The sequence below is a fragment of the Scyliorhinus torazame genome, unplaced genomic scaffold, assembly GCF_047496885.1.
Source record: "Scyliorhinus torazame isolate Kashiwa2021f unplaced genomic scaffold, sScyTor2.1 scaffold_594, whole genome shotgun sequence".
NCBI lineage: Eukaryota > Metazoa > Chordata > Chondrichthyes > Carcharhiniformes > Scyliorhinidae > Scyliorhinus > Scyliorhinus torazame.
Genome location: NW_027308321.1, coordinates 97,609 through 123,961, shown reverse-complemented (window position 1 = coordinate 123,961; position 26,353 = coordinate 97,609). Strand labels below are relative to the sequence as shown.

The following is a 26,353-nucleotide window of genomic DNA, read 5'->3' as shown; positions in this document are numbered from 1 at the left end:
ACGATGTTGTGTTGTGTGGAGATGGGGGTGTATGACGATGTTGTGTTGTGTGTGGAGATGGGGGTTTATGACGATGTTGTGTTGTGTGTGGAGATGGGGGTGTATGACGATGTTGTGTTGTGTGTGGAGATGGGGTGTATGATGATGTGTTGTGTGTGGAGATGGGGGTGTATGGCCGTGTTGTGTTGTGTGTGGAGATGTGGGAGTGCTGAGTTATGTCTGTGACCTGTGGTTGAATTTCCCCTTTCATTTCCCAGGTAAGTCATTACAGCTCTACTCGCACAACTTGGCGACGCTCTTCGATCAGAGGAAGAACTCGCACAACCTGCATATCTCCCTCACCGCCAACAAGCTGACCGACAGAATCATTCCCAAGTAAGGGTTGTTCCGGACTCCCGGTCCTCTCTTGTCTTCTCTCTCCATCCCGACCTTTCCCAAAAGCTTTGATCCAATTCTGCTCAGACCTCCTCGATCCCCCTCTCTCCCTCATTCTGCTCCCTGCCTCTTTACCCTCCCTGTGCCAAGTGCCTTCCACCCGTCTCTGCTCCCATCTCATTGCTCCCCAGACTGTGCAATGCCTCACCTACTTCCCCTTGACAGGTTTGAGAAAACCTCAGCTGGGACACCAGCAGCTAACTCTCTCTGATCCTATTGCAGAAAGTTCGCCCCTTCTTTGAAAATTCCAGACACGAAAGGCTGCCGGAAGTGCCGTGTGGGTAAGAAACTGACCCTGGAGGAACCCTCTCTTTGAGAAAGAGGCTCTTCCCATCTCTGTCTGTGTCACTTCCAGCAAACCCGAGAAACAATTCTGTACCACCACCTGTACTGTCACCCCGTTTTTCACCAGGCCAACCCCTCGATTAGATTCCAGTCTGTAACTCACTCCCGGGTATCTGTTATTCTGTATATAAACTACCCCGAACCCCTCGATTAGATTCCAGTCTGTAACTCACTCCCGGGTATCTGTTATTCTATATATAAACCACCCCGAACCCCTCGATTAGATTCCAGTCTGTAACTCACTCCCGGGTATCTGTTATTCTATATATAAACCACCCCAAACCCCTCGATTAGATTCCAGTCTGTAACTCACTCCCGGGTATCTGTTATTCTGTATATAAACCACCCCGAACCCCTCGATTAGATTCCAGTCTGTAACTCACTCCCGGGTATCTGTTATTCTATATATAAACCACCCCTAACCCCTCGATTAGATTCCAGTCTGTAACTCACTCCCGGGTATCTGTTACTCTATATATAAACCACCCCGAACCCCTCGATTAGATTCCAGTCTGTAACTCACTCCCGGGTATCTGTTATTCTGTATATAAACCACCCCGAACCTCTCGATTAGATTCCAGTCTGTAACTCACTGCCGGGTATCTGCTATCCTATATATAAACCACCCCGAACCCCTTGATTAGATTCCAGTCTGTAACTCACTCCCGGGTATCTGTTATTCTGTATATAAACCACCCCGAACCTCTCGATTAGATTCCAGTCTGTAACTCACTGCCGGGTATCTGCTATCCTATATATAAACCACCCAGAGCCCCTCGTTTAGATTCCAGTCTGTAACTCACTCCCGGGTATCTGCTATCCTATATATAAACCACCCCGAGCCCCTCGATTAGATTCCAGTCGGTAACTCACTCCCGGGTATCTGTTATTCTGTATATAAACCACCCCGAACCCCTCGATTAGATTCCAGTCTGTAACTCACTCCCGGGTATCTGTTATTCTATATATAAACCACCCCGAACCCCTCGATTAGATTCCAGTCTGTAACTCACTCCCGGGTATCTGTTATTCTGTATATAAACCACCCTGAACCCCTCGATTAGATTCCAGACTGTAACTCACTCCCGGGTATCTGTCATTCTATATATAAACCACCCCGAACCCCTCGATTAGATTCCAATCTGTAACTCACTCCCGGGTATCTGTTATTCTGTATATAAACCCCCTGAACCCCTCGATTAGATTCCAGCCTGTAACTCACTCCCGGGTATCGGTTATTCTAGAAAAACCACCCCGAACCACTCGATTAGATTACAGTCTGTAACTCACTCCCGGGTATCGGTTATTCTATATATAATCCACCCCAAACCCCTCGATTAGATTCCAGTCTGTAACTCACTCCCGGGTATCTGTTATTCTAGAAAAACCACCCCGAACCCCTCGATTAGATTACAGTCTGTAACTCACTCCCGGGTATCGGTTATTCTATATATAAACCACCCCAAACCCCTCGATTAGATTCCAGTCTATAACTCACTCCCGGGTATCTGTTATTCTATATATAAACCACACCGAACCCCTCGATTAGATTCCAGTCTGTAACTCACTCCCCGGTATCTGTTGTTCTATATATAACCACCCCGAACCCCTCGATTCGATTCCACTCTGTAACTCACTCCCGGGTATCTGTTATTCTATATATAAACCACCCCGAACCCCTCGATTAGATTCCAGTCTGTAACTCACTCCCAGGTGTCTGTTACTCTATATATAAACCACCCCGAACCCCTCGATTAGATTCGAGTCTGTAACTCACTCCCGGGTATCTGTTATTCTATATATAAACCACCCCGAACCCTTCGATTAGATTCCAGTCTGTAACTCACTCCCGGGTATCTGTTATTCTATATATAAACCACCCCGAACCCCTCGATTAGATTCCAGTCTGTAACTCACTCCCGGGTATCTGTTATTCTATATATAAACCACCCCGAACCCCTCGATTAGATTCCAGTCTGTAACTCACTCCCAGGTATCTGATATTCTATATATAAACCACCCTGAACCCCTCGATTAGATTCCAGTCTGTAACTCACTCCCGGGTATCTGTTATTCTATATATAAACCACCCCGAACCCCTCGATTAGATTCCAGTCTGTAACTCACTCCCGGGTATCTGTTATTCTATATATAAAGCACCCCGAACCCGTCGATTAGATTCCAGTCTGTAACTCACTCCCGGGAATCTGTTATTCTATATATAAACCACCCCGAACCCCTCGATTAGATTCCAGTCTGTAACTCACTCCCGGGTATCTGTTATTCGATCTATAAACCCCCTGAACCCCTCGATTAGATTCCAGTCTGTAACTCACTCCCGGGTATCGGTTATTCTAGAAAAACCACCCCGAACCCCTCGATTAGATTACAGTCTGTAACTCACTCCCGGGTATCGGTTATTCTATATATAATCCACCCCAAACCCCTCGATTAGATTCCAGTCTGTAACTCACTCCCGGGTATCTGTTATTCTAGAAAAGCCACCCCGAACCCCTCGATTAGATTACAGTCTGTAACTCACTCCCGGGTATCGGTTATTCTATATATACACTACCCCAAACCCCTCGATTAGATTCCAGTCTATAACTCACTCCCGGGTATCCGTTATTCTATATATAAACCACACCGAACCCCTCGATTAGATTCCAGTCTGTAACTCACTCCCGGGTATCTGTTGTTCTATATATAACCACCCCGAACCCCTCGATTAGATTCCACTCTGTAACTCACTCCCGGATATCTGTTATTCTATATATAAACCACCCCGATCCCCTCGATTAGATTCCAGTCTGTAACTCACTGCCGGGTATCTGTTACTCTATACATAAACCACCCCGAACCCCTCGATTAGATTCGAGTCTGTAACTCACTCCCGGGTATCTCTTATTCTATATATAAACCACCCCGAACCCCTCGATTAGATTCCAGTCGGTAACTCACTCCTGGGTATCTGTTACTCTATATATAAACCACCCCGAATCCCTCGATTAGATTCGAGTCTGTAACTCATTCCCGGGTATCTGTTATTCTATATATAAACCACCCTGAACCCCTCGATTAGATTCCAGTCTGCAACTCTCTCCCGGGTATCTGTTATTCTATATATAAACCACCCCGAACCCCTCGATTAGATTCCAGTCTGTAACTCACTCCCGGGCATCTGTTATTCTATATATAAACCACCCCGAACCCCTCGATTAGATTCCAGTCTGTAACTCACTCCCGGGTATCTGTTATTCTATATATAAAGCTCCCCGAACCCCTCGATTAGATTCCAGTCTGTAACTCACTCCCGGGTATCTGTTATTCTATAAACCACCCTGAACCCCTCGATTAGATTCCAGTCTGTAACTCACTCCCGGGTATCTGTTATTCTATATATAAACTGCCCCAAACCCCTCGATTAGATTCCAGTCTGGAACTCACTCCCGCGAATCTGTTATTCTATATATAAACCACCCCAAACCCCTCGATTAGATTCCAGACTGTAACTCACTCCCGGATATCTGTTATTCTATATATAAACCACCCCGAACCACTCGATTAGATTCCAGTCTGTAACTCACTCCCGGATATCTGTTATTCTATATATAAACCACTCCGAACCCCTCGATTAGATTCCAGTCTGTAACTCACTCCCGGGTATCTGTTATTCTATATATAAACCACCCCGAACCCCGCGATTCGATTCCAGTCTGTAACTCACTCCCGGGTATCTGTTATTCTATATATAAACCACCCTGAACCCCTCAATTAGATTCCAGGCTGTAACTCACTCCCGGGTTTCTGTTATTCTATATATAAACCACCCCGAACCTCTCGATTAGATTCCAGTCTGTAACTCACTGCCGGGTATCTGCTATCCTATATATAAACCACCCCGAACCCCTCGATTAGATTCCAGTCTGTAACTCACTCCCGGGTATCTGTTATTCTGTATATAAACCACCCCGAACCCCTCGATTAGATTCCAGTCTGTAACTCACTCCCGGGTATCTGGTATTCTATATATAAACCACCCCGAACCCCTCGATTAGATTCCAGTCTGTAACTCACTCCCGGGTCACTGTTATTCCATATATAAACCACCCTGAACCCCTCGATTAGATTCCAGTCTGTAACTCACTCCCGGGTATCTGTTATTCTGTATATAAACCACCCTGAACCCCTCGATTAGATTCCAGTCTGTAACTCACTCCCGGGTATCTGTCATTCTATATATAAACCCCCTGAACCCCTCGATTAGATTCCAGTCTGTAACTCACTCCCGGGTATCTGTTATTCTGTATATAAACCACCCTGAACCCCTCGATTAGATTCCAGTCTGTAACTCACTCCCGGGTATCTGTTTTCCTATATATAAACCACCCCGAACCCCTCGATTAGATTCCAGTCTGTAACTCACTCCCGGGTATCGGTTATTCTAGAAAAACCACCCCGAACCCCTCGATTAGATAACAGTCTGTAACTCACTCCCGGGTATCGGTTATTCTATATATAATCCACCCCAAACCCCTCGATTAGATTCCAGTCTGTAACTCACTCCCGGGTATCTGTTATTCTAGAAAAACCACCCCGAACCCCTCGATTAGATTACAGTCTGTAACTCACTCCCGGGTATCGGTTATTCTATATATAAACCACCCCAAACCCCTCGATTAGATTCCAGTCTATAACTCACTCCCGGGTATCTGTTATTCTATATATAAACCACACCGAACCCCTCGATTAGATTCCAGTCTGTAACTCACTCCCCGGTATCTGTTATTCTATATATAACCACCCCGAACCCCTCGATTAGATTCCACTCTGTAACTCACTCCCGGGTATCTGTTATTCTATATATAAACCACCCCGAACCCCTCGATTAGATTCCAGTCTGTAACTCACTCCCGGGTGTCTGTTACTCTATATATAAACCACCCCGAACCCCTCGATTAGATTCGAGTCTGTAACTCACTCCCGGGTATCTGTTATTCTATATATAAACCACCCCGAACCCCTCGATTAGATTCCAGTCTGTAACTCACTGCCGGGTATCTGCTATCCTATATATAAACCACCCCGAACCCCTTGATTAGATTCCAGTCTGTAACTCACTCCCGGGTATCTGTTATTCTGTATATAAACCACCCCGAACCTCTCGATTAGATTCCAGTCTGTAACTCACTGCCGGGTATCTGCTATCCTATATATAAACCACCCAGAGCCCCTCGTTTAGATTCCAGTCTGTAACTCACTCCCGGGTATCTGCTATCCTATATATAAACCACCCCGAGCCCCTCGATTAGATTCCAGTCGGTAACTCACTCCCGGGTATCTGTTATTCTGTATATAAACCACCCCGAACCCCTCGATTAGATTCCAGTCTGTAACTCACTCCCGGGTATCTGTTATTCTATATATAAACCACCCCGAACCCCTCGATTAGATTCCAGTCTGTAACTCACTCCCGGGTATCTGTTATTCTGTATATAAACCACCCTGAACCCCTCGATTAGATTCCAGTCTGTAACTCACTCCCGGGTATCTGTTATTCTATATATAAACCACCCCGAACCCCTCGATTAGATTCCAGTCTGTAACTCACTCCCAGGTGTCTGTTACTCTATATATAAACCACCCCGAACCCCTCGATTAGATTCGAGTCTGTAACTCACTCCCGGGTATCTGTTATTCTATATATAAACCACCCCGAACCCTTCGATTAGATTCCAGTCTGTAACTCACTCCCGGGTATCTGTTATTCTATATATAAACCACCCCGAACCCCTCGATTAGATTCCAGTCTGTAACTCACTCCCGGGTATCTGTTATTCTATATATAAACCACCCCGAACCCCTCGATTAGATTCCAGTCTGTAACTCACTCCCAGGTATCTGATATTCTATATATAAACCACCCTGAACCCCTCGATTAGATTCCAGTCTGTAACTCACTCCCGGGTATCTGTTATTCTATATATAAACCACCCCGAACCCCTCGATTAGATTCCAGTCTGTAACTCACTCCCGGGTATCTGTTATTCTATATATAAAGCACCCCGAACCCGTCGATTAGATTCCAGTCTGTAACTCACTCCCGGGAATCTGTTATTCTATATATAAACCACCCCGAACCCCTCGATTAGATTCCAGTCTGTAACTCACTCCCGGGTATCTGTTATTCGATCTATAAACCCCCTGAACCCCTCGATTAGATTCCAGTCTGTAACTCACTCCCGGGTATCGGTTATTCTAGAAAAACCACCCCGAACCCCTCGATTAGATTACAGTCTGTAACTCACTCCCGGGTATCGGTTATTCTATATATAATCCACCCCAAACCCCTCGATTAGATTCCAGTCTGTAACTCACTCCCGGGTATCTGTTATTCTAGAAAAGCCACCCCGAACCCCTCGATTAGATTACAGTCTGTAACTCACTCCCGGGTATCGGTTATTCTATATATACACCACCCCAAACCCCTCGATTAGATTCCAGTCTATAACTCACTCCCGGGTATCCGTTATTCTATATATAAACCACACCGAACCCCTCGATTAGATTCCAGTCTGTAACTCACTCCCGGGTATCTGTTGTTCTATATATAACCACCCCGAACCCCTCGATTAGATTCCACTCTGTAACTCACTCCCGGATATCTGTTATTCTATATATAAACCACCCCGATCCCCTCGATTAGATTCCAGTCTGTAACTCACTGCCGGGTATCTGTTACTCTATACATAAACCACCCCGAACCCCTCGATTAGATTCGAGTCTGTAACTCACTCCCGGGTATCTCTTATTCTATATATAAACCACCCCGAACCCCTCGATTAGATTCCAGTCGGTAACTCACTCCTGGGTATCTGTTACTCTATATATAAACCACCCCGAATCCCTCGATTAGATTCGAGTCTGTAACTCATTCCCGGGTATCTGTTATTCTATATATAAACCACCCTGAACCCCTCGATTAGATTCCAGTCTGCAACTCTCTCCCGGGTATCTGTTATTCTATATATAAACCACCCCGAACCCCTCGATTAGATTCCAGTCTGTAACTCACTCCCGGGCATCTGTTATTCTATATATAAACCACCCCGAACCCCTCGATTAGATTCCAGTCTGTAACTCACTCCCGGGTATCTGTTATTCTATATATAAAGCTCCCCGAACCCCTCGATTAGATTCCAGTCTGTAACTCACTCCCGGGTATCTGTTATTCTATAAACCACCCTGAACCCCTCGATTAGATTCCAGTCTGTAACTCACTCCCGGGTATCTGTTATTCTATATATAAACTGCCCCAAACCCCTCGATTAGATTCCAGTCTGGAACTCACTCCCGCGAATCTGTTATTCTATATATAAACCACCCCAAACCCCTCGATTAGATTCCAGACTGTAACTCACTCCCGGATATCTGTTATTCTATATATAAACCACCCCGAACCACTCGATTAGATTCCAGTCTGTAACTCACTCCCGGATATCTGTTATTCTATATATAAACCACTCCGAACCCCTCGATTAGATTCCAGTCTGTAACTCACTCCCGGGTATCTGTTATTCTATATATAAACCACCCCGAACCCCGCGATTCGATTCCAGTCTGTAACTCACTCCCGGGTATCTGTTATTCTATATATAAACCACCCTGAACCCCTCGATTAGATTCCAGGCTGTAACTCACTCCCGGGTTTCTGTTATTCTATATATAAACCACCCCGAACCTCTCGATTAGATTCCAGTCTGTAACTCACTGCCGGGTATCTGCTATCCTATATATAAACCACCCCGAACCCCTCGATTAGATTCCAGTCTGTAACTCACTCCCGGGTATCTGTTATTCTGTATATAAACCACCCCGAACCCCTCGATTAGATTCCAGTCTGTAACTCACTCCCGGGTATCTGGTATTCTATATATAAACCACCCCGAACCCCTCGATTAGATTCCAGTCTGTAACTCACTCCCGGGTCACTGTTATTCCATATATAAACCACCCTGAACCCCTCGATTAGATTCCAGTCTGTAACTCACTCCCGGGTATCTGTTATTCTGTATATAAACCACCCTGAACCCCTCGATTAGATTCCAGTCTGTAACTCACTCCCGGGTATCTGTCATTCTATATATAAACCCCCTGAACCCCTCGATTAGATTCCAGTCTGTAACTCACTCCCGGGTATCTGTTATTCTGTATATAAACCACCCTGAACCCCTCGATTAGATTCCAGTCTGTAACTCACTCCCGGGTATCTGTTTTCCTATATATAAACCACCCCGAACCCCTCGATTAGATTCCAGTCTGTAACTCACTCCCGGGTATCGGTTATTCTAGAAAAACCACCCCGAACCCCTCGATTAGATAACAGTCTGTAACTCACTCCCGGGTATCGGTTATTCTATATATAATCCACCCCAAACCCCTCGATTAGATTCCAGTCTGTAACTCACTCCCGGGTATCTGTTATTCTAGAAAAACCACCCCGAACCCCTCGATTAGATTACAGTCTGTAACTCACTCCCGGGTATCGGTTATTCTATATATAAACCACCCCAAACCCCTCGATTAGATTCCAGTCTATAACTCACTCCCGGGTATCTGTTATTCTATATATAAACCACACCGAACCCCTCGATTAGATTCCAGTCTGTAACTCACTCCCCGGTATCTGTTATTCTATATATAACCACCCCGAACCCCTCGATTAGATTCCACTCTGTAACTCACTCCCGGGTATCTGTTATTCTATATATAAACCACCCCGAACCCCTCGATTAGATTCCAGTCTGTAACTCACTCCCGGGTGTCTGTTACTCTATATATAAACCACCCCGAACCCCTCGATTAGATTCGAGTCTGTAACTCACTCCCGGGTATCTGTTATTCTATATATAAACCACCCCGAACCCCTCGATTAGATTCCAGTCTGTAACTCACTCCCGGGTATCTGTTATTCTATATATAAACCACCCCGAACCCCTCGATTAGATTCCAGTCTGTAACTCACTCCCGGATATCTGTTATTCTATATATAAACCACCCCGAACCCCTCGATTAGATTCCAGTCTGTAACTCACTCCCAGGTATCTGATATTCTATATATAAACCACCCTGAACCCCTCGATTAGACTCCAGTCTATAACTCACTCCCGGGTATCTGTTATTCTATATATAAACCACCCGAACCCCTCGATTAGATTCCAGTCTGTAACTCACTCCCGGGTATCTGTTATTCTATATATAAACCACCCCGAACCCCTCGATTAGATTCCAGTCTGTAACTCACTCCCGGGAATCTGTTATTCTATATATAAACCACCCCGAACCCCTCGATTAGATTCCAGTCTGTAACTCACTCCCGGGTATCTGTTATTCTATATATAAACCACCCCGAACCCCTCGCTTAGATTCCAGTCTGTAACTCACTCCCGGGTATCTGGTATTCTGTATATATACCACCCTGAACCCCTCGATTAGATTCGAGTCTGTAACTCACTCCCGGGTATCTGTTATTCTATATATAAACCACCCCTAACCCCTCGATTAGATTCCAGTCTGTAACTCACTCCCGGGTATCTGTTATTCTATATATAAACCACCCCGAACCCCTCGATTAGATTACAGTCTGTAACTCACTCCCGGGTATCGGTTTTCTATATATAATCCACCCCAAACCCCTCGATTAGATTCCAGTCTATAACTCACTCCCGGGTATCTGTTATTCTATATATAAACCACCCCGAACCCCTCGATTAGATTCCAGTCTGTAACTCACTCCCGGGTATCTGTTATTCTATATATAAACCACACCGAACCCCTCGATTAGATTCCAGTCTGTAACTCACTCCCGGGTATCTGTTGTTCTATATATAACCACCCCGAACCCCTCGATTAGATGCCACTCTGTAACTCACTCCCGGATATCTGTTATTCTATATATAAACCACCCCGAACCCCTCGATTAGATTCCAGTCTGTAACTCACTGCCGGGTATCTGTTACTCTATACATAAACCACCCCGAACCCCTCGATTAGATTCGAGTCTGTAACTCACTCCCGGGTATCTGTTATTCTATATATAAACCACCCCGAACCCCTCGATTAGATTCCAGTCGGTAACTCACTCCTGGGTATCTGTTACTCTATATATAAACCACCCCGAACCCCTCGATTAGATTCCAGTCTGTAACTCACTCCCGGATATCTGTTATTCTATATATAAACCACTCCGAACCCCTCGATTAGATTCCAGTCTGTAACTCACTCCCGGGTATCTGTTATTCTATATATAAACCACCCCGAACCCCGCGATTCGATTCCAGTCTGTAACTCACTCCCGGGTCTCTGTTATTCTATATATAAACCACCCCGAACCCCTCGATTAGATTCCAGTCTGTAACTCACTCCCGGGTATCTGTTATTCTATATATAAACCACCCCGAACCCCTCGATTAGATTCCAGTCGGTAACTCACTCCTGGGTATCTGTTACTCTATATATAAACCACCCCGAACCCCTCGATTAGATTCCAGTCTGTAACTCACTCCCGGATATCTGTTATTCTATATATAAACCACTCCGAACCCCTCGATTAGATTCCAGTCTGTAACTCACTCCCGGGTATCTGTTATTCTATATATAAACCACCCCGAACCCCGCGATTCGATTCCAGTCTGTAACTCACTCCCGGGTCTCTGTTATTCTATATATAAACCACCCCGAACCCCTCGATTAGATTCCAGTCTGTAACTCACTCCCGGGTATCTGTTATTCTATATATAAACCACCCCGAACCCCTCGATTAGATTTCAGTCTGTAACTCACTCCCGGGTATCTGTTATTCTATATATAAACCATCCCAAACCCCTCGATTAGATTCCAGTCTGTAACTCACTCCCGGGTATCTGTTATTCTATATATAAACCACCCCGAACCCCGCGATTAGATTCCAGTCTGTAACTCACTCCCGGGTTTCTGTTATTCTATATATAAACCACCCCAAAACTCTCGATTAGTTTCCAGTCTGTAACTCACTCCCGGGTATCTGTGATTCTATATATAAACCACCCCGAACCCCTCGATTAGATTCCAGTCTGTAACTCACTCCCGGGTATCTGTTATTCTATATATAAACCACCCCTAACCCCTCGATTAGATTCCAGTCTGTAACTCATTCCCTGGTGTCTGTTATTCTATATATAAACCACCCTGAACTCCTCGATTAGATTCCAGTCTGTAACTCACTCCCGGGTATCTGTTATTCTGTATATAAACCACCCCGAACCCCCGATTAGATTCCAGTCTGTAACTCACTCCCGGGTTTCTGTTATTCTATATATAAACCACCCCTAACCCCTCGATTAGATTCCAGTCTGTAACTCACTCCCGGGTATCTGTTATTCTATATATAAACCACCCTGAACCTCTCGATTAGATCCCAGTCTGTAACGCACTCCCGGGTTTCTGTTATTCTATATATAAACCACCCCTAACCCCTCGATTAGATTCCAGTCTGTAACTCACTCCCGGGTATCTGTTATTCTGTATATCAACCACCCCGAACCACTCGATTAGATTCCAGTCTGTAACTCACTCCCGGGTATCTGTTATTCTGTATATAAACCACCCCGAACCCCTCGATTAGATTCCAGTCTGTAACTCACTCCCGGGTATCTGTTATTCTATATATAAACCACCCTGAACCTCTCGATTAGATTCCAGTCTGTAACTCACTCCCGGGTATCTGTTATTCTATATATAAACCACCCCGAACCCCTCGATTAGATTCCAGTCTGTAACTCACTCCCGGGTATCTGTTATTCAGTATATAAACCACCCCGAACCCCTCGATTAGATTCCAGTCTGTAACTCACTCCCGGGTATCTGTTATTCTATATATAAACCACCCCGAACCCCTCGATTAGATTCCAGTCTGTAACTCACTCCCGGGTATCTGTTATTCTATATATAAACCACCCCGAACCCCTCGATTAGATTCCAGTCTGTAACTCACTCCCGGGTATCTGTTATTCTATATATAAACCACCCTGATCCCCTCGATTAGGTTCCAGTCGGTATCCAGGTCCCCTGGTTTGCTGTTCCTCATTCTGTCAAGAGTCAATAGCCTCTTACTGCCGAGCTGTCAGAACGAGAGCAGGATCAGTGGACTGTGATGCCCATCAGTGTCGAGCAGCCGCCAGCACGTGGCGAATTGTAACAGTCTATTTGTGTGTTACAGTGAGGAATCCTTACACAAAGTGCACCTTCCTGTGTGGGGTCCTGGACAGCGCAATTATCCTGATGCAGTGGTACGAGCCCCTCCAGAAATTCATGCTTCTCAAGAAGGTAAACGTCGTCTTCTCGCTGATCAGTCTTGTTAGAAAATTGACCTCTCCCTCACGTTCGGGTTAGCCACAGTTTACTGCGCTGGATTAGAAGCAGCGCACTGTCAGAGGGTCAGTACTGAGGGAGTGCTGCACTGTCAGAGGGTCAGTACTGAGGGAGTGCTGCACTGTCAGAGGGTCAGTACTGAGGGAGTGCTGCACTGTCAGAGGGTCAGTACTGAGGGAGTGCCGCACTGTCAGAGGGTCAGTACTGAGGGAGTGCTGCACTGTCAGAGGGTCAGTACTGAGGGAGTGTCGCACTGTCAGAGGGTCAGTACTGAGGGAGTGCCGCACTGTCAGAGGGTCAGTACGGAGGGAGTGCCGCACTGTCAGGGGGTCAGTACTGAGGGAGTGCCGCACTGTCAGAGGGTCAGTACTGAGGGAGTGCTGCACTGTCATAGGGTCAGTACTGAGGGAGTGCCGCACTGTCAGAGGGTCAGTACTGAGGGAGTGCCGCACTGTCAGAGGGTCAGTACTGAGGGAGAGCTGCACTGTCATAGGGTCAGTACTGAGGGAGTGCCGCACTGTCAGAGGGTCAGTACTGAGGGAGTGCTGCACTGTCATAGGGTCAGTACTGAGGGAGTGCCGCACTGTCAGAGGGTCAGTACTGAGGGAGTGCCGCACTGTCAGAGGGTCAGTACTGAGGGAGAGCTGCAGCGTCAGAGGGTCAGTACTGAGGGAGTGCCGCACTGTCAGAGGGTCAGTACTGAGGGAGTGCCGCACTGTCAGAGGGTCAGTACTGAGGGAGTGCTGCACTGTCAGAGGGTCAGTACTGAGGGAGTGCCGCACTGTCAGAGGGTCAGTACTGAGGGAGTGCCGCACTGTCAGAGGGTCAGTACTGAGGGAGTGCTGCACTGTCAGAGGGTCAGTACTGAGGGAGTGTCGCACTGTCAGAGGGTCAGTACTGAGGGAGTGCCGCACTGTCAGAGGGTCAGTACTGAGGGAGTGCCGCACTGTCAGAGGGTCAGTACTGAGGGAGTGCCGCACTGTCAGAGGGTCAGTACGGAGGGAGTGCCGCACTGTCAGGGGGTCAGTACTGAGGGAGTGCCGCACTGTCAGAGGGTCAGTACTGAGGGAGTGCTGCACTGTCATAGGGTCAGTACTGAGGGAGTGCCGCACTGTCAGAGGGTCAGTACTGAGGGAGTGCCGCACTGTCAGAGGGTCAGTACTGAGGGAGAGCTGCAGCGTCAGAGGGTCAGTACTGAGGGAGTGCCGCACTGTCAGAGGGTCAGTACTGAGGGAGTGCCGCACTGTCAGAGGGTCAGTACTGAGGGAGTGCTGCACTGTCAGAGGGTCAGTACTGAGGGAGTGCCGCACTGTCAGAGGGTCAGTACTGAGGGAGTGCCGCACTGTCAGAGGGTCAGTACTGAGGGAGTGCCGCACTGTCAGAGGGTCAGTACTGAGGGAGTGCCGCACTGTCAGAGGGTCAGTACTGAGGGAGTTCCTCACTGTCAGAGGGTCAGTACTGAGGGAGTGCCGCACTGTCAGAGGGTCAGTATTGAGGGAGTGCCGCACTGTCAGAGGGTCAGTACTGAGGGAGTGCCGCACTGTCAGAGGGTCAGTACTGAGGGAGTGCCGCACTGTCAGAGGGTCAGTACTGAGGGAGTGCTGCACTGTCATAGGGTCAGTACTGAGGGAGTGCCGCACTGTCAGAGGGTCAGTACTGAGGAAGTGCCGCATTGTCAGAGGGTCAGTACTGAGGGACTGCCGCACTGTCAGAGGGTCAGTACTGAGGGAGAGCTGCAGCGTCAGAGGGTCAGTACTGAGGGAGTGCCGCACTGTCAGAGGGTCAGTACTGAGGGAGTGGCGCACTGTCAGAGGGTCAGTACTGAGGGAGTGCCGCACTGTCAGAGGGTCAGTACTGAGGGAGTGCCGCACTGTCAGAGGGTCAGTACTGAGGGAGTGCCGCACTGTCAGAGGGTCAGTACTGAGGGAGTGCCGCACTGTCAGAGGGTCAGTACTGAGGGAGTGCCGCACTGTCAGAGGGTCAGTACTGAGGGAGTGCCTCACTGTCAGAGGGTCAGTACTGAGGGAGTGCCGCACTGTCAGAGGGTCAGTACTGAGGGAGTGCCGCACTGTCAGAGGGTCAGTACTGAGGGAGTGCCGCACTGTTAGAGGGTCAGTACTGAGGGAGCGCCGCACTGTGAGAGGGTCAGTACTGAGGGAGTGCCGCACTGTCAGAGGGTCAGTACTGAGGGAGTGCCGCACTGTCAGAGGGTCAGTACTGAGGGAGTGCCTCACTGTCAGAGGGTCAGTACTGAGGGAGTGCCGCACTGTCAGAGGGTCAGTACTGAGGGAGTGCCGCACTGTCAGAGGGTCAGTCCTGAGGGAGTGCCGCACTGTCAGAGGGTCAGTACTGAGGGAGTGCCGCACTGTCAGAGGGTCAGTACTGAGGGAGTGCTGCACTGTCAGAGGGTCAGTACTGAGGGAGTGCCGCACTGTCAGAGGGTCAGTACGGAGGGAGTGCCGCACTGTCAGAGGGTCAGTACTGAGGGAGTGCCGCACTGTCAGAGGGTCAGTACTGAGGGAGTGCCGCACTGTCAGAGGGTCAGTACTGAGGGAGTGCCGCACTGTCAGAGGGTCAGTACTGAGGGAGTGCCGCACTGTCAGAGGGTCAGTACTGAGGGAGCGCCGCACTGTCAGAGGGTCAGTACTGAGGGAGTGCCGCACTGTCAGAGGGTCAGTACTGAGGGAGCGCCGCACTGTCAGAGGATCAGTACTGAGGGAGTGCCGCACTGCCGGAGTGTCAGTGCTGAGGGAGTGCCGCACTGTCAGAGGGTCAGGACTGAGGGAGGGCCGCACTGTCAGAGAGTCAGTACTGAGGGAGTGCCGCACTGTCAGAGGGTCAGTACTGAGGGAGTGCCGCACTGTCAGAGGGTCAGTGCTGAGGGAGTGCCGCACTGTCAGAGGGTCAGTACTGAGGGAGGGCCGCACTGTCAGAGGGTCCGTACTGAGGGAGTGCCGCACTGTCAGAGGGTCAGTACTGAGGGAGTGCTGCACTGTCAGAGGGTCAGTACTGAGGGAGTGCCGCACTGTCAGAGGATCAGTACTGAGGGAGCGCTGCACTGTCAGAGAGTCAGTACTGAGGGATCGCCGCACTGTCAGAGGGTCAGTACTGAGGGAGCGCTGCACTGTCAGAGGATCAGTACTGAGGGAGGGCCGCACTGTCAGAGGGTCAGTACTGAGGGAGTGCCACACTGTCAGAGGGTCAGTACTGAGGGAGTGCCGCACTGTCAGAGGGTCAGTACTGAGGGAGTGTCTCACTGTCAGAGGGTCAATACTGAGGGAGTGCCGCACTGTCAGAGGGTCAGTACTGAGGGATTGCCGCACTATCAGAGGGTCAGTACTGAGGGAGTGCCGCACTGTCAGAGGGTCAGTACTGAGGGAGCGCCGCACTGTCAGAGGATCAGTACTGAGGGAGTGCCGCACTGTCAGAGGGTCAGTACTGAGGGAGCGCCGCACTGTCAGAGGGTCAGTACTGAGGGAGTGCCGCACTGTCAGAGGGTCAGTACTGAGGGAGTGCTGCACTGTCAGAGGGTCAGTACTGAGGGAGTGCCGCACTGTCAGATGATCAGTACTGAGGGAGTGCCGCACTGTCAGAGGGTCAGTACTGAGGGAGCGCCGCACAGTCAGAGGATCAGTACTGAGGGAGCGCCGCACTGTCAGAGGGTCAGTACTGAGGGAGTGCTGCACTGTCAGAGAGTCAGTACTGAGGGAGAGCCGCACTGTCAGAGGATCAGTACTGAGGGAGTGCCGCACTGTCAGAGCGTCAGTACTGAGGGAGTGCCGCACTGTCACAGGGTCAGTACTGAGGGAGTGACGCACTGTCAGAGGGTCAGTACTGAGGGAGTGCCGCACTGTCAGAGGGTCAGTACTGAGGGGGTGCCGCACTGTCAGAGGGTCAGTACTGAGGGAGTGCCGCACTGTCAGAGGGTCAGTACTGAGGGAGCGCTGCACTGCCGGAGTGTCAGTACTGAGGGAGTGCCGCACAGTCAGAGGGTCAGTACTGAGGGAGGGCCGCACTGTCAGAGAGTCAGTACTGAGGGACGGCCGCACTGTCAGAGAGTCAGTACTGAGGGAGTGCTGCACTGTCAGAGGGTCAGTACTGAGGGAGTGCCGCACTGTCAGAGGGTCAGTACTGAGGGAGCGCCGCACTGTCAGAGGGTCAGTACTGAGGGAGCGCTGCACTGTCAGAGAGTCAGTACTGGGGGAGCGCCGCACTGTCAGAGGGTCAGTACTGAGGGAGCGCTGCACTGTCAGAGGGTCAGTACTGAGCGAGTGCCGCACTGTCAGAGGGTCAGTACTGAGGGAGTGCCGCACTGTCAGAGGGTCAGTACTGAGGGAGTGCCGCACTGTCAGAGGGTCAGTACTGAGGGAGTGTCTTACTGTCAGAGGGTCAGTACTGAGGGAGTGCCGCACTGTCAGAGGGTCAGTACTGAGGGAGTGCCGCACTGTCAGAGGGTCAGTACTGAGGGAGCGCCACACTGTCAGAGGATCAGTACTGAGGGAGTGCCGCACTGTCAGAGGGTCAGTACTGAGGGAGCGCCGCACTGTCAGAGGGTCAGTACTGAGGGAGTGCCGCACTGTCAGAGGGTCAGTACTGAGGGAGTGCTGCACTGTCAGAGGGTCAGTACTGAGGGAGTGCCGCACTGTCAGAGGATCAGTACTGAGGGAGTGCCGCACTGTCAGAGGGTCAGTACTGAGGGAGCGCCGCACTGTCAGAGGATCAGTACTGAGGGAGCGCTGCACTGCCGGAGTGTCAGTGCTGAGGGAGTGCCGCACTGTCAGAGGGTCAGTACTGAGGGAGTGCCGCACTGTCAGAGGGTCAGTACTGAGGGAGTGCTGCACTGTCAGAGGGTCAGCACTGAGGGAGTGCCGCACTGTCAGAGGGTCAGTACTGAGGGAGTGCCGCACTGTCAGAGGGTCAGTACTGAGGGAGCGCCGCACTGTCAGAGGGTCAGTACTGAGGGAGCGCTGCACTGCCGGAGTGTCAGTGCTGAGGGAGTGCCGCACTGTCAGAGGGTCAGTACTGAGGGAGGGCCGCACTGTACTGAGGGAGTGCCGCACAGTCAGAGGGTCAGTACTGAGGGAGTGCCGCACTGTCAGAGGGTCAGCACTGAGGGAGTGCCGCACTGTCAGAGGGTCAGTACTGAGGGAGTGCCGCACTGTCAGAGGGTCAGTACTGAGGGAGCGCCGCAGTGCCGGAGTGTCAGTGCTGATTCCGCTAGCGGGATCATTTAGACTCCGGAACGGCGAATCCCGCCCATTAAACACAGGCTCCGTCTGGCCTCTCGAATTGGTGCAAAAAGATCCCATGGCCACAAACGGAAACAAAGGTTCAGTACGCCGGCCCGTCAACGCCCATCTTCCCTCTGCGGTATAAATTGTTGTGAGAGTTTAATATTTGGTGTTCTCCAGTTTGTCCTGATGAGTGCAAAATGAAAAGCTTCGACCATCACTCTCTTCACAAGGATGTCTGATGATCTTAAGTCGGTTGCTAACCAGGCCCCCCCCCCCCCACCCCCCCCCCCCCACCCCCCCACTCTCTCGATTCTTCGCCCAGCAGTTCAGCCTCACGCTCCCGAACCCTCTCCAAATCTTCGAGCTGCTGGTTTTCCCGAGCGAGGAGTACCCGCGGGTGTGTCTGGGGGTGCGGGCTCCGACCCAGCCCAGCCAGGTCTTACAGTTCGACACCGTGCAGCTCAACGCGTCTGCCTCCCTGGGGCCCGAGGAACGGTCAGGTAGGGTGACCTCCAACAACCAGGGGCGGCGGAACCTTACATTAGCCTAGCGACCGGAACCAAAGTGCCCAGGCCTCTGCGTGGCGCCATCGTCAGACACTGCTGCCCCAGCCGCACGAGCAGGTGTGGAGACAAGAGCGTGGTTAAAAAGGTCGGGGTTCGAAATGAAGGAAGAGAGAGACAGAGAGAGAGGCGGAGGGGTTTAGGGAGGGGATTCCAGAGCTCAGCCCCCCCCCCAGGCAGCTGAAGGCACGGCCGCCAATGGTGGAGCGATGGGAATGGGGGGGATGGTCAAGGGGCCGGAATTGGAGGAGCGCAGAGATCTAGGAGGGTTGTAGGGACTGGAGGGGGTTACAGAGATAGGGAGGGTTGTAGGGGCTGGAGGAGGTGACAGAGATAGGGAGGGTTTGGGGGCAGGACGGGGTTACAGAGATAGGGAGGGTTGTAGGGGCTGGAGGAGGTTACAAAGATAGGGACGGTTGTAGGGGCTGGAGGAGGTTACGGCCATAGGGAGGATTGTAGGGAGTGGAGGAGGTTACAGAGATAGAGAGGGTTGTAGGGACTGGGGGAGGTTATAGAGATAGGGAGGGTTGTTGGGCTGGAGGAGGTTACAGAGTTAGGGAGGGGTGTAGGGACTGGAGGAGGTTGCAGAGATAGGGAGGGTTGTAGGGCTGGAGGAGGTTACAGAGATGGGGAGGGTTGTAGGGACTGGAGGAGGTTACAGAGATAGGGAGGGTTGTAGGGACTGGAGGGGGTTACAGAGATAGGGAGAGTTGTAGGGACTGGAGGAGGTTACAGAGATAGGGAGGGTTGTGGAAGTGGAGGAGGTTACAGAGATGGGGTGGGTTGTGGAAGTGGAGGAGGAGATGGGGAGGGTTGTGGAAGTGGAGGAGGTTACAGAGATAGGGAGTGTTGTCGGGGCTGGAGGAGGTTACAGAGATAGGGAGGGTTGTCGGGGCTGGAGGAGGTTACAGAGATAGGGAGGGTTGTACGGGCTGGAGGAGGTTACAGAGTTTGGGATGGGTGTAGGGGCTGGAAGAGGTTACAGAGATAGGGAGGGTTGTCGGGGCTGGAGGAGGTTACAGAGATAGGGATGGGTGTAGGGACTGGAGGAGGTTACAGAGATAGGGAGGGTTGTCGGGGCTGGAGGATGTTACAGAGAAAGGGAGGGTTGTAGCGGCTGGTGGAGGTTACAGAGACAGGGAGGATTGTCGGGGCTGGAGGAGGTTACAGAGATAGGGAGGGTTGAGGGGGCTGGAGGAGGTCACATAGGGAAGGTTGTAGGGACTGGAGGAAGTTACAGAGATAGGGAGGGTTGTCGGGGCTGGAGGAGGTGACAGAGATAGGGAGGGTAGTAGGGGCTGGAGGAGGTTACAGAGATAGGGAGGGTTGTAGGAGCTGGAGGAGGTTACAGAGATAGGCAGGGCTGTAGGGACTGGAAGAGGTTACAGAGTTTGGGAGGGTTGTAGGGGCTGGAGGAGGTTACAGAGATAGGCAGGGCTGTAGGGACTGGAAGAGGTTACAGCGATAGGGAGGGTTGTAGGGACTGGAGGAGGTTACAGAGATAGGGAGGGTTGTCGGGGCTGGAGGAGGTTACAGAGTTAGGGAGGGTTGTAGGGGCTGGAGGAGGTTACAGAGATAGGGAGAGTTGTAGGGGCTGGAGGAGGTTACAGAAATAGGGAGGGTTGTAGGGGCTGGAGGAGGTTACAGAGATATAGAGGGTTGTAGGGGCTGGAGGAGGTTACAGAGATAGGGAGGGTTGTCGGGGCTGGAGGAGGTTACAGAGTTAGGGAGGGTTGTAGCGGCTGGAGGAGGTTACAGAGTTAGGGAGGGTTGTAGGGGCTGGAAGAGGTTAGAGATAGGGAGGATTGTAGGGGCAGGAGGAGGTTACAGAGATAGGGAGGGTTGGAGGGACTGGAGGAGGTTACAGAGATAGGGAGGATTGTAGGGGCTGGAGGAGGTTACAGAGATAGGGAGGATTGTAGGAGGTTACAGAGATAGGGAGGGTTTTGGGGCAGGACGGGGTTACAGAGATAGGGAGGGTTGTAGGGGCTGGAGGAGGTTACAAAGATAGGGACGGTTGTAGGGGCTGGAGGAGGTTACGGCCATAGGGAGGATTGTAGGGAGTGGAGGAGGTTACAGAGATAGAGAGGGTTGTAGGGACTGGGGGAGGTTATAGAGATAGGGAGGGTTGTTGGGCTGGAGGAGGTTACAGAGTTAGGGAGGGGTGTAGGGAATGGAGGAGGTTGCAGAGATAGGGAGGGTTGTAGGGCTGGAGGAGGTTACAGAGATGGGGAGGGTTGTAGGGACTGGAGGAGGTTACAGAGATAGGGAGGGTTGTAGGGATTGGAGGGGGTTACAGAGATAGGGAGAGTTGTAGGGACTGGAGGAGGTTACAGAGATAGGGAGGGTTGTGGAAGTGGAGGAGGTTACAGAGATGGGGTGGGTTGTGGAAGTGGAGGAGGAGATGGGGAGGGTTGTGGAAGTGGAGGAGGTTACAGAGATAGGGAGTGTTGTCGGGGCTGGAGGAGGTTACAGAGATAGGGAGGGTTGTCGGGGCTGGAGGAGGTTACAGAGATAGGGAGGGTTGTACGGGCTGGAGGAGGTTACAGAGTTTGGGATGGGTGTAGGGGCTGGAAGAGGTTACAGAGATAGGGAGGGTTGTCGGGGCTGGAGGAGGTTACAGAGATAGGGATGGGTGTAGGGACTGGAGGAGGTTACAGAGATAGGGAGGGTTGTCGGGGCTGGAGGATGTTACAGAGGAAGGGAGGGTTGTAGGGGCTGGTGGAGGTTACAGAGACAGGGAGGATTGTCGGGGCTGGAGGAGGTTACAGAGATAGGGAGGGTTGAGGGGGCTGGAGGAGGTCACATAGGGAAGGTTGTAGGGACTGGAGGAAGTTACAGAGATAGGGAGGGTTGTCGGGGCTGGAGGAGGTGACAGAGATAGGGAGGGTTGTAGGGGCTGGAGGAGGTTACAGAGATAGGGAGGGTTGTAGGAGCTGGAGGAGGTTACAGAGATAGGCTGGGCTGTAGGGACTGGAAGAGGTTACAGAGTTTGGGAGGGTTGTAGGGGCTGGAGGAGGTTACAGAGGCAGGGCTGTAGGGACTGGAAGAGGTTACAGCGATAGGGAGGGTTGTAGGGACTGGAGGAGGTTACAGAGATAGGGAGGGTTGTCGGGGCTGGAGGAGGTTACAGAGTTAGGGAGGGTTGTAGGGGCTGGAGGAGGTTACAGAGATAGGGAGAGTTGTAGGGGCTGGAGGAGGTTACAGAAATAGGGAGGGTTGTAGGGGCTGGAGGAGGTTACAGAGATATAGAGGGTTGTAGGGGCTGGAGGAGGTTACAGAGATAGGGAGGGTTGTCGGGGCTGGAGGAGGTTACAGAGTTAGGGAGGGTTGTAGCGGCTGGAGGAGGTTACAGAGTTAGGGAGGGTTGTAGGGGCTGGAAGAGGTTAGAGATAGGGAGGATTGTAGGGGCAGGAGGAGGTTACAGAGATAGGGAGGGTTGGAGGGACTGGAGGAGGTTACAGAGATAGGGAGGATTGTAGGGGCTGGAGGAGGTTACAGAGATAGGGAGGATTGTAGGAGGTTACAGAGATAGGGAGGGTTTTGGGGCAGGACGGGGTTACAGAGATAGGGAGGGTTGTAGGGGCTGGAGGAGGTTACAAAGATAGGGACGGTTGTAGGGGCTGGAGGAGGTTACGGCCATAGGGAGGATTGTAGGGAGTGGAGGAGGTTACAGAGATAGAGAGGGTTGTAGGGACTGGGGGAGGTTATAGAGATAGGGAGGGTTGTTGGGCTGGAGGAGGTTACAGAGTTAGGGAGGGGTGTAGGGAATGGAGGAGGTTGCAGAGATAGGGAGGGTTGTAGGGCTGGAGGAGGTTACAGAGATGGGGAGGGTTGTAGGGACTGGAGGAGGTTACAGAGATAGGGAGGGTTGTAGGGATTGGAGGGGGTTACAGAGATAGGGAGAGTTGTAGGGACTGGAGGAGGTTACAGAGATAGGGAGGGTTGTGGAAGTGGAGGAGGTTACAGAGATGGGGTGGGTTGTGGAAGTGGAGGAGGAGATGGGGAGGGTTGTGGAAGTGGAGGAGGTTACAGAGATAGGGAGTGTTGTCGGGGCTGGAGGAGGTTACAGAGATAGGGAGGGTTGTCGGGGCTGGAGGAGGTTACAGAGATAGGGAGGGTTGTACGGGCTGGAGGAGGTTACAGAGTTTGGGATGGGTGTAGGGGCTGGAAGAGGTTACAGAGATAGGGAGGGTTGTCGGGGCTGGAGGAGGTTACAGAGATAGGGATGGGTGTAGGGACTGGAGGAGGTTACAGAGATAGGGAGGGTTGTCGGGGCTGGAGGATGTTACAGAGGAAGGGAGGGTTGTAGGGGCTGGTGGAGGTTACAGAGACAGGGAGGATTGTCGGGGCTGGAGGAGGTTACAGAGATAGGGAGGGTTGAGGGGGCTGGAGGAGGTCACATAGGGAAGGTTGTAGGGACTGGAGGAAGTTAAAGAGATAGGGAGGGTTGTCGGGGCTGGAGGAGGTGACAGAGATAGGGAGGGTTGTAGGGGCTGGAGGAGGTTACAGAGATAGGGAGGGATGTAGGAGCTGGAGGAGGTTACAGAGATAGGCAGGGCTGTAGGGACTGGAAGAGGTTACAGAGTTTGGGAGGGTTGTAGGGGCTGGAGGAGGTTACAGAGGCAGGGCTGTAGGGACTGGAAGAGGTTACAGCGATAGGGAGGGTTGTCGGGGCTGGAGGAGGTTACAGAGTTAGGGAGGGTTGTAGGGGCTGGAGGAGGTTACAGAGATAGGGAGAGTTGTAGGGGCTGGAGGAGGTTACAGAAATAGGGAGGGTTGTAGGGGCTGGAGGAGGTTACAGAGATATAGAGGGTTGTAGGGGCTGGAGGAGGTTACAGAGATAGGGAGGGTTGTCGGGGCTGGAGGAGGTTACAGAGTTAGGGAGGGTTGTAGCGGCTGGAGGAGGTTACAGAGTTAGGGAGGGTTGTAGGGGCTGGAAGAGGTTAGAGATAGGGAGGATTGTAGGGGCAGGAGGAGGTTACAGAGATAGGGAGGGTTGGAGGGACTGGAGGAGGTTACAGAGATAGGGAGGATTGTAGGGGCTGGAGGAGGTTACAGAGATAGGGAGGATTGTAGGAGGTTACAGAGATAGGGAGGGTTATAGGGACTGGAGGAGGTTACAGAGATAGGGAGGGATGTAGGGGCTGGAGGAGGTTACAGAGATAGGGATGGTTGTAGGGACTGGAGGAGGTTACAGAGATAGGGAGGGTTGTAGGGACTGAAGGGGGTTACAGAGATAGGGAGGGTTGTACGGACTGGAGGAGGTTACAGAGATAGGGAGGGATGTAGGGGCTGGAGGAGGTTACAGAGATAGAGAGGGATGTAGGGACTGGAGGAGGTTACAGAGATAGGGAGGCTTATAGGGGCTGGAGGATGTTAAAGGGATAGGGAGAGTTTAATGGGTGGACGAGGTTAGAGAGATAGGGAAGGTGGGATAAGGAATTTCAAAATGAGGATGACCTGTCCTGGGAGTGTTCGATGGGGACAGTGTAGAGGGAGCTTTACTCTGTATCTAACCACGTGCTGTACCTGTCCTGGGAGTGATTGATGGGGACAGTGTAGAGGGAGCTTTACTCTGTATCTAACCCCGTGCTGTACCTGTCCTGGGAGTGTTTGATGGGGACAGTGTAGAGAGAGCTTTACTCTGTATCTAACCCCGTGCTGTACCTGTCCTGGGAGTGTTTGATGGGGACAGTGTAGAGGGAGCTTTACTCTGTATCTAACCCTCTGCTGTACCTGTCCTGGGAGTGTTTGATGGGGACAGTGTAGAGGGAGCTTTACTCTGTATCTAACCCCGTGCTGTACCTGTCCTGGGAGTGTTTGATGGGGACAGTGTCGAGGGAGCTTTACTCTGTATCTAACTCCGTGCTGTACCTGTCCTGGGAGTGTTTGGTGGGGACAGTGTAGAGGGAGGTTTACTCTGTATCTAACCCCGTGCTGTACCTGTCCTGGGAGTGTTTGATGGGGACAGTGTAGAGGGAGCTTTACTCTGTATCTAACTCCGTGCTGTACCTGTCCTGGGTGTGTTTGATGGGGACAGTGTAGAGGGAGCTTTACTCTGTATCTAACCCTGTGCTGTACCTGTCCTGGAAGTGTTTGATGGGGACAGTGCAGAGGGAGCTTTACTCTGTATCTAACCCCGTGCTGTACCTGTCCTGGGAGTGTTTGATGGGGACAGTGCAGAGGGAGCTTTACTCTGTATCTAACCCCGTGCTGTACCTGTCCTGGGAGTGTTTGATGGGGACAGTGTAGAGGGAGCTTTACTCTGTATCTAACCCCGTGCTGTACGTGTCCTGGGAGTGTTTGATGGGGACAGTGTAGAGGGAGCTTTACTCTGTATCTAACCCCGTGCTGTACCTGTCCTGGGAGTGTTTGATGGGGACAGTGTAGAGGGAGCTTTACTCTGTATCTAACCCCGTGCTGTCACTGTCCTGGGAGTGTTTGATGGGGACAGTGTAGAGGGAGCTTTACTCTGTATCTAACCCCGTGCTGTACCTGTCCTGGGAGTGTTTGATGGGGACAGTGTAGAGGGAGCTTTACTCTGTATCTAACCCCGTGTTGTACCTGTCCTGGGAGTGTTTGATGGGGACAGTGTAGAGGGAGCTTTACTCTGTATCTAACTCCGTGCTGTACCTGTCCTGGGAGTGTTTGATGGGGACAGTGTAGAGGGAGCTTTACTCTGTATCTAACCCCGTGCTGTACCTGTCCTGGGAGTGTTTGATGGGGACAGTGTAGAGGGAGCTTTACTCTGTATCTAACCCCGTGCTGTACCTGTCCTGGGAGTGTTTGATGGGGACAGTGTAGAGGGAGCTTTACTCTGTATCTAACCCCGTGCTGTACCTGTCCTGGGAGTGTTTGATGGGGACAGTGTAGAGGGAGCTTTACTCTGTATCTAACCCCGTGCTGTACCTGTCCTGGGAGTGTTTGATGGGGACAGTGTAGAGGGAGCTTTACTCTGTATCTAACACCGTGCTGTACCTGTCCTGGGGGTGTTTAATGAGGACAGTGCAGAGGGAGATTTACTCTGTATCTAACCCCGTGCTGTACCTGTCCTGGGAGTGTTTGATGGGGACAGTGTAGAGGGAGCTTTACTCTGTATCTAACCCCGTGCTGTCACTGTCCTGGGAGTGTTTGATGGGGACAGTGTAGAGGGAGCTTTACTCTGTATCTAACCCCGTGCTGTACCTGTCCTGGGAGTGTTTGATGGGGACAGTGTAGAGGGAGCTTTACTCTGTATCTAAGCCCGTGCTGGACCTGTCCTGGGAGTGTTTGATGGGGACAGTGTAGAGGGAGCTTTACTCTGTATCTAACCCCGTGCTGTACCTGTCCTGGGAGTGTTTGATGGGGACAGTGTAGAGGGAGCTT

General features: G+C 51.1%; 1 protein-coding gene across 1 annotated transcript in view; it reads left to right on the top strand.

Annotated features, from left to right (window-relative positions):
- Positions 1-257: 257 nt before the first annotated feature.
- Positions 258-26,353, top strand: part of LOC140406535 (mitogen-activated protein kinase kinase kinase kinase 5-like) — a gene marked incomplete at its 5' end in the record, with an annotated part of 38,821 nt that continues 12,725 nt past the window's right edge. Inside the window, 4 exons of the mRNA XM_072494538.1 lie at positions 258-375; positions 658-716; positions 13,037-13,143; positions 18,748-18,922. Of these exons, the coding sequence (XP_072350639.1) occupies positions 258-375; positions 658-716; positions 13,037-13,143; positions 18,748-18,922 (459 nt within the window). The remainder of the gene's footprint in view (positions 376-657; positions 717-13,036; positions 13,144-18,747; positions 18,923-26,353) is intronic.